General features: G+C 38.4%; 1 protein-coding gene across 1 annotated transcript; it reads right to left on the reverse strand.

The window, feature by feature from the left end:
- Positions 1-1,866: 1,866 nt before the first annotated feature.
- Positions 1,867-5,322, reverse strand: LOC114518999. Its single transcript, XM_028539056.1, has 6 exons — positions 4,975-5,322; positions 4,397-4,807; positions 2,629-2,694; positions 2,448-2,525; positions 2,123-2,301; positions 1,867-2,004 (listed from the first exon to the last, which is right to left on the reverse strand). Exons 1-6 carry the CDS (start codon positions 5,267-5,269, stop codon positions 1,867-1,869), a joined length of 1,167 nt encoding a protein of 388 aa, XP_028394857.1. The 5' UTR covers positions 5,270-5,322.
- Between the last annotated feature and the right edge of the window lie 5,439 nt (positions 5,323-10,761).

Consider the following 10,761-nt stretch of genomic DNA (forward strand, 5'->3'; position numbering starts at 1 on the left):
TCTGTGCCAAGACTCTCTTCGTGCAAATATGCATTACATCATATCTTACCTTCTGATGAGGTAGTTGTATGATCAACTTCCGGTCCAGTGTTCTCGGATGAAGTCGCCCCCTGATTGGCCCTCCAGTCACGTGAGCCCACGTTACTCCATCCGCACCAGCCGTTCTCAAAGTCGCATCCTGAAAAAGAACGAATACCCGAAAGAGTTTTAGTTGGTAAAGCCTCCACTTCCCCCCCGAGACTACATGCGCATAAAAAGTCTTTAGAGGAAAAAATATTTGCATTTCTTACTTTGATAATATCCACAATCTGTACTATTCAGTTGCTCATCGTAAAGACATCCAAGATTATCTAAACTGCAAGTTTTGTTTGCTAAAAATTACAGGAAATATCAGTTAGGTAAAATATAGGCCATTCCTACACAAGATAACAGAAGAAAACTCTCCCATCACAAAGCTCTTCTCTTGGACTAAGATGGTTATTTAATAATAAATGTGATATATGTACCTGTTAATCCATTTTCTGAAAGTCTGCAAACGTTAGGTTCATCAGATCCGTCTTCGCAATCCCACACTTCATTGCAGGTAGAGCTCCATGGCACACATCTTCCACTGGGGCAATAAAACTCGTTTTTCGTACAAAAATCTAAATAAGAATATTTTTGCTCCAGATGTGAACCACGGCAGTTAATTGCAGAATATTGCTTGGACTTTTCAAACCATCTCACCGCAATTTCTTTCATCGGAGCCATCGTTACAATCGCTTTCTCCGTTGCAAATTTTCTTCGATGAAACACACTCATGACTCAACATACATTTGAACTGTCCAAGAATACAATCGCATCCTGCTTCGTCACTTTCATCTAAGCACTGTTTCTCCCCATCACATCGTTGACTGAGCTTCAAACATTCGCCATTGGAACAACTGAATTGATTATCATTACATGAATGACCTTGGAACACAAAAGAATGGTGTTTTTCATTTGCGCAATGCTCAGTGCAACAGCAGAATCATTCACAAACAATCCAACACAAGTATATAAGGATTTTAAACACTGTAATCCTCATCTTCATACCGATTCTGGCCATGTATGGATTAATTTGGTTTGGACAAGAGTCTGTAAGGACTTGAACATCTGATATCAATGCAGTCTCGTTTGCCTTTGTTGGATTTACTTTGAAAACAAACTGGAACGAATGAACGTGAGTAAAAATGGAGTTATAAAACTTTAATTCAATTGTATTGGATCGAGTATTATACTACATGCAGGAGAAAAGCATAAACTAAAACACTTTGTTTTCAAACTAAACGAAACTTTCAAAGTAAAACATACTTCAAGAGTTTCTTTCGGCATAGTTAAATGGACCCAGGCATTATGCAAACTGTCTCCATGAACTCCAGACAGCTGCCATATTTTATTCTCAACGTCATTTCGTGAGCGTGTCGAGAGAGAAAGTGTCGTAGCCGACGAATTGGACAACTTATATCTGAACCTGGCACAAAGACCAGTCAAACTTGTGATGGCAGTGTTTTCAACCGAACCAAATGAGAACAGCGAGGTGACATTGTTTGCAGAACTTTGAAAAGCAAAACCTGTCAAAATTAGCAATATATATTCTTGATCATGCATGTTGGTGTAACCTTCTCATGCAGCAGTTCTCAAAAGTTTTAAAATGGCCGGAGTCCTTACCTGAAATATTATTACTAGCATACTTTACTCTGTCCCATCCACTATGTGACACAGTTGCATCACAGATCTTGTCCGTAAACAGGCAGGAAATCGCAATAACAGCTGTTTGTAAATAACAACTAGCAATTAGTAAAGTGCAATGACATATGTAGACTACTTGCTTTATTTTCATTAAACTCAAGAGCGCTCGAGGATTGATTTACACTTACGATTCACCCTAACGCGACCAACGACTTCTAATTTCCATTTTGAATCTGTTCCAAGTTCAGGTAGATTCATGATTTCTGCGCAATCTCCGTTACTTCGGTACCCCATCTGGAAAAAAAAATCCGTAAAAAAATGGTTATTTCAGAATTCCACCCTTTATACTAGACCTCTAGGTCTAGGAAGAACAGTTTAGAACTGAAAAAGCTATCTATTGTAAACAAAATACCTTGACATCGTAGATACCAGGTTGTAAAACCCAGTCAGCCAAATTTATCATAATTGAACCAGTATGGCTGGTGGTTTGGTTGCTTAACAGCTTACACTGAACACGACCAGCAAATGTCATGAACACGACAAGGTAACAGTAGCCACAATAAAACCCTACGCAACGACTTTCAAACACACCTAATAGATAAACAATGCGAAGAGATGATCGGTAGAGCTCGAGAGGACATTTACAAATATACTTGACTAATTTGCTCTAGAAATTCATTATTCATTTCAAAGTGGGGTTTCATACAGAATTTTGTCAAAGTTCGTTCATTACTCACCAGTAATCAAAGTAGGTTTGCCAACAATCGTGTTAAGATGACCCTCGGTTTCAAACGCAAAATCAACATGTAGTTCACCTAAATATATCCATTTGATTTCTATTAAAATTTTTGAGTTCCCTGACAACATGGCGAACATCGTCTGAACAAGGTTGAGGAATGAACACGCCATGTTTTTCACCTGGTAAAATCCAGAATAGATTCAGGAAGATATCAACAACGACAGAACCATTGCCCGACAGCTGAACTGGGGACAACGACAAAGATTTGTCAACGATTTGTTTTACGGTTCCTTTCAAAAAGTACAGGACACAAGCTTCGATATTTACGCTTGGCGATAAATTCTTGGTTTTACTAAATGGAAAAGAAAAACAAGCTGTTCAACAAGAAAGTTCACTGATAAATACTCCAGAGTCTCGTCGGATCAGCTCATATCTCTGTTCTTAGATCAAACGTGTTTACATGGACTGGTGGACAACAATTTATACCTAACTTCCCATTTCATAATCGGCGAAGTCGTGTCCTCTCGGCTTGGTGAAAGATTGAAGACCACTTCATCTTCACCTCTGGTTTTGAATGCAAAATTTCCACTGACGCTTAGCTACAAAAAAGACAATGTTATAACATTTCTGCAAACATTTCATATTCCAGATCAGCCCGACGAGACTATTTCGACTCCAATTCACTTTCATTCAACTTTATTTCATCACTTTCCATTCCACTGTAAAACCTCACATGCAGTCAATCAAAACTTGCAAGCTCCTTGTCTTACCATAAAATACGCTTCCAACGTTTGCACAAATCCTCTTCTGGGGTAAACAAGCTCAGGTATTGTGAAGTGGGGAAAAGTGTGGAAGAATTCGGGAACTGTAAGGTAACTGTTCTCTTCAAGGCTTGAAAGATCATCCGGCACTGAGCGCTCAGGTGTGAATGACCTCATCACACCCCGCAGTTCATCCAAGTCGTCTAAAATTTATGAATACGAAGAAATATGCTTGGTTATGGTTCCAATCAGCTGGGTTCGAGGCTGACCTGAACTCTTGGCTGAGGGTGAACTAGCCTGGCCCAAGAAAAGTCTTGCGAGATTAACTTCTCACAAAACAAGCACAGAGTAAGAAACCAGCTGAGATAGACGCTTGGTTAAGTTTTTTAAGTTCAGCATGTTGCTGAAGAATTCACAGACACAATAATTGACATGAAAATAAGAGTTGTACAACTTTCGTACCTGTCTCGTACGCTTCAATCTCGCAGAGCAAAATCTCAGTCAGGTTTGTTTTCATTTTAAGTTTAATAAGGTTTGCTAAAGTCGGTGGCTCCAAAAATATGTTTATGGCTTTATTTGGAAGAACAACAGCCTTCGACTGGAAGACGGTTTCGTTGAGTGTTAAATAGACATAAATTGTTGTTTGTCTTTGGTTCGGTGACGGCGTCAACTTGATACGATAAATATTCATCTCAGACTGCAAGTCGATATGCATCCAAACTGCTTGTGCTTGCTAAGAATTCAAAATGGTTCTTTAAAGGTGTTTGTTAGCATGATAAAGGAAATTAATAACGAAGAGATGGCCCCTTGTTCTGGAGGAATTAGAGTAATACTGATTCTTATGGAAGGATTGTAGCTATCTTCAATCAAACAGGAGACATTCTGCTCTGCCTCTGGTATGATTACAGCAAATTATAAAAACCAACTACAAAACCTTAGCGATGGCGATGCACGTTTTGTCGTCAGCATCAACAAGGAAACCTGGCCCCGACGTCGATTTAGAACTTGATTCGTTTATTGGTTTACGATAAGCAGCATTTTCTAAAAAATGAAAACAATTTCAACAGCTGCAAAACACAACAAAGTGGGTCAATGATGACAATTTTCATGGACAGAGTCTTGTATTTGTGTCATTACCACAGAAACCAGGCAAGATGTTTTGAAATCACGAGTCGGACTAAATTACCTCTCATTTTCTCGCAAAAAAATACATCCGAGGGCTTTTCAAAGGTTGAATGGAAAGGATCTATAGCTGCTTCTAGAATCCAATCATTCATTTCATTTTTCCAGGCCAACCGACCTTTATCCACTCGCTTGGACGACACAGTGCCATTATACCCAAGACCATTGAGCCATTTCCACTCCAGACCTTTTCTGTGTAAGCCGACAGCTACAGTTTGTATCCCAAAAAGCCGAACTTGTATTTGGTTAAAATACTCTGTAGCGACTTTCAATTTATCGTTTGGAAGAGATGCTAAATCAGCCTCGTTTTCAATGCAGCCTACTCTGGCTTCGTTCCATTTCGTATTACTTTCACAAAATATCTTATAGCACTTTCCATTCAAATACGTCCACCCATGTTCACACTTGCTTTCATCTGCGTTGAATATTCAAGATACAACAATAATTTTTAATATGTCAAAAAAGCAATTTTTTATACTAGATAGCTCTATCAGTTCTAAACTGTTCTTCCTAGAAGTCCAGTAAGGATCATGCATCTCTTATTGATCCAGTGTTACTACAGAAGGCAACCTAAACCCGTACCTTCTTCAATGTCAACAAATTTCTTAACAAAGAAAGTATTATCCGCGCTGCTGAAACTTGTCCTGGGGAGGAGACTCGTAACATGGGTGATGCCGTGAAAATCCTTCGTCATCATGTACACGGCGTGTGATTGGTTGAGACTGTTGGTTGAGTTATCATTGGCAACATAGAAGTAATGCTGTAAACTACCATAAAGGGCATCATTGCGGTCAGTGTTGAGTATGAGGTAGTCATTCTTATTATAGACATACACGGCTTGAGGATAGACAGAACTTGGAAGAACATCGGCAATCATGTACCACCGGGGAAATGACCCACAGTAACCGGTCCGTTCCGAGATTGAAAGTTTCTCCGGCTGGCTTGGGTTTGACGTAATGTACAGTTTTTTCTCAGCTAAAGAAATATTTACTGTTTATTAGATGATTCCAGCTGTAGACTAGGTTTGCATGTCGTAAAATAACGACGTTTCTAATTCAGAAGGCTATATTCTCAGGTATCTTGCTGACTAACAATCGTCAGGTTGAAAATTAGAAATATCATTACCTTTGCCATGACATTTCTCCCAATTTGGGGAAAGCGTAAAATCGCGAAATAGAAAATCTGACGTAATCTCGACTCCTTCAACGATAAACTAAAAAAAGAAAAATCGAAATGATCACTCATAAGAGCAGTTTAATTTGAACTAATGAGCAATGGCGTGGCTAACCTGACGAAGGTGGATTTGAAGTTATTACCATCGTTTATACTTCCAAGAAATTTACTGTTTTCAAAGTCAACGAGCAGCAGAATATTACCACTGTGATAGAGCTATGTAAATACGTTTACCTTATACTGACCAGCAGGCCGCGAGATTTTTATGGCAATATCGTCCCAACCAGCACCATAATAAAGATTACGACTCCAAACTGGAAACTTCTCGCCGTCATCTAAACTTTCAACAAATACAAAAAGCCGCCCACGAAAAGCAAGTTTCCAAGTTTTGGCATCAACTAAATAACTAAAGCGAAAGCAGCCATTCTTGAGCTGAGCAGCGATTCTTGAGCTGGTGAGATAAATCTTTTTCCTACCGCCGCCAAATGCTTTCCAAACATATCTCTTCAAATCTAAAATGGAGGGGTATTCGGTAGTAGTCGACAGTTCTAACAACTAGGGCTACCTAATATTGTAATAAAAACTCTTGACTTGCAACACCACGATTACACGACGTACCCTTATTGTACTCAGCCTTCGTCTTCAAAGCCGATCCTTCGTCCTGCCAACCGCAGCGATGAGTTCTCATTGAGCAGTTGAATTGTACTTCTAAAATGTGAACTTACTACTTAATCTGTTGATACGAGTCAAATCAGATAAACTTGAATCACACGCGGTTATGTATTCGCTATCTAATACGCCGAAGCACCCAATCCCCAATCCAAACCTAATCTATTAAATACCTTTGGGTTCTTGACGACACGAATGGTTGCGAAATGAAATATCGTCGATTCCTGGAGCACGCCTTGCAACCTCATCACCCACAATTCCTGAGACAAGGACCTTAACAGAGAAATAAAGAACGGATAGAGCTATCCAGTATAAATAAAGTTAGTTTAGTTTAGGTTTCCTCCTATAGTAACACTGGATCAATAAGAGATGATCCTTACTGGACCTCTAGGAAGAACAGTTTAGAACTGATAGAGCTATCCAGTATAAATAAAATTAGTTTAGTTTAGGTTTCCTCCTGTAGTAACACTGGATCAATAAGAGATAATCCTTACTAGACCTCTAGGAAGAACAGTTTAGAACAGATAGAGCTATCCAGTATAAATAAAGTTAGTTTAGTTTAGGTTTCATCCTGTAGTGACACTGGATAAATAAGATATGATTCTTAATCGACTTTCATAAAGAATTTCGCTTAGTTTATTCCCAATGCTAAGCCACACCTGGTACTCTTCAGTGATATTAATGTACAGCTGAGCTCGTTGCCACGTCATACCATGGTTCCCATAGCGACTGAATATCAACTTCGAATCTTCGTTTCCAATTTTAGTTTTGATATCCAAGAAGCCAGTTTCGTTTCCAGGAAGATGAAAATAAAAAGACATGCAGCTGGGTCCTGTAATGAGCGGGCTTTTTAATTCACCTTTTTCACCGCGAAAATAATTGAAATCATCCTCATAGTCCAGCCAGGCATAACCAGGCTCTGAGCCTAAACGCGAATGAAAAGTGTATTGTAATTGCGGGTGTTTACAGGATGTTACCAGGGAGCACGAACCCGGGAAAGAAAGGGGGGAGGTAGCCCCACTACCCTTTTGCTTTTGGGGCGAGCGAGGGGGGAAGCCGTGTGCCCTACTAACCTTGTTGAGGTAACAGGTAGGAGTACTGATCAGTCGTCCGGTTTACGATGATCCACGCAAGCTCGGTGTCAGTATTTGGAGTTTTTAGATTCCTCCAGTTGCATATTCCAGTTGTAAAATTGCAGTCAGGGTTACCTAAGAAACAAAGTGTTGTGACCTTGAAATGTTTAACGCGTCAATAAAATTATTTGGCAGTGAAGATCATCATCTTTTATTAATGAAACCGGAGAAGGACTACAGGAGGAAACCTACAATCCTACACTATCTTTACTATATACTCCTACACTATCTTTACTATATACTCCTACACTATCTTTACTCATATGCCACTGTTCTTACCTCGGCTTTCAGAAATAGTCGGCGGAGGTGCTGCGGAAATATAAAAGATTCAGGCTTATTTAATATGCAGTTCAATTTTAGTGTTGTTTGAAGACTTGGAAAATATGTAAGAAAACAATTTAGAAAATGGCTCACCGGTTGGAGAGCAAGCTGAAAAAAAAAATTAAATCAGAATAGTAGTTTTTAGTATACTATGAACTCGTTCTCACGTTCTGTAGCCAAAGAAGTAGATATGGCATTCTACAATAAACTTTAGTAGTCTATTGTCTGGCGTTTGGTTATATTAGTAATTAAACTGCGGTATTACAAATTCCTTTTAAGGTCGTTTTCCACTTCAATCGTATCGTAGCGAAACGTAGCGTATCTCATTTTTTTAAAGTCATTAGTTCTGATCGAATACTTCGGAAACAAAGAAATATGCTACGTTACGTTACGATTGAAGTGGAAAACAGGCCTTACCTTCAGCACTAAAGAATAACCAATTAACTAAAACGAGAATCTTTCGCGGTGACGAATGAAGAATGCGCATATCTCCCTTGCTGGCAAGGCCCTTGGTGTCGAAACTGTACCAAAAATGGGCAGTCTTCCTTGATGAAAATAAAAAGACACAGTTCAGTGAGTTAAATTTGGAAAATGATCTCTTCATTATTTCAAGAAAATTTCTAGTATAAAAATGAATATATGCCTGTCAATTCACATTGAAACTTCGTGTTTGGAGAGGCAATAAATTACCTCTTGGAAATCAAAAGAAATTTCTCGCAAAAGTCTGTATGTTCGCGTTACTTAAACGAGTCCTTTCTTTTGAAAACATTATATCAATTCCTTATATTCTCCTGTGTGCTGATAAAATACTTAGCGTCAAATATTAGGCTTTTTTACCCACCTTATATAACTTGAGTTGTCGTCGTAGACGTTTGCTAAACAACGCTTTAAAATTTCAATTAAGACAGCATGGCAAACTTTGACGCAGGTGTTCAGCCGAGGATAATAGCTAAGTCATAAAATTGAAAAAAATTGGTAAAATTGAAAAATACTTAGCCGCAATTCTCAATACTTAGGCTTCAAACTTGGTGAGAAAAAAGATTTATAAATATTCAAGAAAATATGTCTTGCACAAAAGATTTGAAGCTTGCCCACGGCAAAAACGAATCATCTGAATTAATAACCTTGTGTACACCTAAAGCCTTAAAATGGCCATTTAACAGCTGTCAGATGTGCATGATAAACTGACAAACGATGAAGATGGCAGAATGCGTATTGGGAAGAAAAACCAAACTTTTTAAAGTTATTGAATAGTTTTCTCTTTGATAGCGATATAGAAATGCACAATGTGAACCAGTGATTAGATTTTCGCGTTGAAACTTCATAAACACCAATTTCTGCGGCGTCGGTTATTCTAAAGATGGAACATATAAGTATATTTGCTTATAGAATATTAAACAAGATTACCATTATTTGAAAATTACACACGCAGGTCTGGGGAAATACATGAAAGTTTAACTGATGAAATTTTTTTCACTTGGTTTTAAGGATCTTTGGAAGACATTCGCACAAAAATATGTAACCATAGATCTCAAGGATCTCCATAAAAATTGTTGCATTCAGGGCAGCCTGAGTTAGCAGGATGTAAAAGCAAGATAAGTCTAACATTCAACAGAAAATTTTTCATATGTATACATTTATCATTACCAAATCGAAAAAAATTGTGGGCCATTTACTAACCTGCTTGGAAAAGCAATAATTATCCGCCATAGTTGCAATTAAGGTATGACATCATCGCTCCGAACATCAGCAGCAGTGACCAGGCTTTCAACAGCCGCGAGATAAATATAGCTGTCCTCATGTTTGAGACTATATCACAAAAAGTTTTGACGAAAATATCGACCTTTGCTATGGCTGCCTTATCGCGAGCTTTCAGTAGATTTCCCAACCTTACCAGCGAATGACCACGCACTGGTAACAATGGATCACACAGCTGTTCGAATGCTGTGTCGAAATCTGCAGAAAGAAATAAATGATAGCTGTAACACGTTATCCAGCACAGCGAACGTACAGTATAGTCAACTTTTATATGTTTATCTATAAAGAACGTGAAGATTGCATAGGCTTGGTTTTCATATTGTCGTAATTCATCGCGCCATAGCTATTGTCGGTAATCACCGACACATAAAAAACTTTAGTTTATATCTTAAGAAATAGTATACTTCATTTATCACCGACAATGGATCGCAAAACATCCCTGAGAAATTACGCGACATATGAAAAACAGGCTTTACAACTATGCAATGATTTTAACAATAAATACTATCTTTTTACCTAAATCTGAATCACCTTCACAATCTTCAGCTTCAATATTGAGTTCTTTCGCTCTGTCAACAGCGTTATTGCCTTTTATCTTCGTTCCTCCACTCAGTCGGTTTGTTTTCTCGTGTGAAACGTTTCTCTTTTCTCGTAAAACGTTTGTTTTCGTGAGAATTACAACCATCAATCAAGTCGTTAGCTTGTTCCTTGATTTCCTCTTCAACATGACTCTCGGCGATTTCTCGTAGGATTGGGGTCAGCGTTTGAAGTTTAGCGAAACCTGATCTTTCGACCTTGAATGAAAAGTTGAATGAAAACAAGAATAAGGTATGGCAAAAGAATATAACATAACGGGAACTTCAGCGCCCAACGAATCCAAGGAATTTCTTCCTTCAAAATACAACAAGAATTATTTTGCAAAAACTGTTCTTTTACAAATCTTATTCACAAACCTTGACAGCTCCGCCCAGCAAAGCAGACAGCATTCCCAAGGCCATTGTCAATGTTTCTAACCATAGACAATCCAGAAGACACGATGAGAAACAAGGATTGTTTCAAAACACTAAAATTTCTAAAAGAATATAAAAACACTAAAATTTTTCGCTAAAAAAACTTAAAAAACGTTTAGGCGTTTAAATCTTGACATTTCCAAGCGTGTGCCTTATTAGTCGTTTTCTGTGCGTATACTTGTTAGGGACCGCCTCCCGAGACCAGTAAAAGCTTGAATACGTTAAATTTATCTTCGCTCTCAAGGCTAGCCACTGTAGCTGATTCGTCTATGACGCGCTAGGCGTGTGGCAATGCATACTCTGTT

This window comes from Dendronephthya gigantea, unplaced genomic scaffold (assembly GCF_004324835.1).
Source record: "Dendronephthya gigantea isolate DGI-Jeju-01 unplaced genomic scaffold, DenGig_1.0 000012F, whole genome shotgun sequence".
Classification (NCBI taxonomy): Eukaryota; Metazoa; Cnidaria; class Anthozoa; order Malacalcyonacea; family Nephtheidae; genus Dendronephthya; species Dendronephthya gigantea.

Excerpts from the sequence above, each read along its gene's own strand:
- LOC114518999 (XM_028539056.1), bottom strand. The coding sequence starts at position 5,269 with ATGATTGCCGATGTTCTTCCAAGTTCTGTCTATCCTCAAGCCGTGTAT. Across the intron at positions 4,808-4,974 it reads ATTTGTTGACATTGAAGAAG|ATGAAAGCAAGTGTGAACAT; the intron begins GTACGGGTTTAG and ends TATTCAACGCAG. Across the intron at positions 2,005-2,122 it reads CTGGTATCTACGATGTCAAG|ATGGGGTACCGAAGTAACGG; the intron begins GTATTTTGTTTA and ends TTTTTTTTCCAG.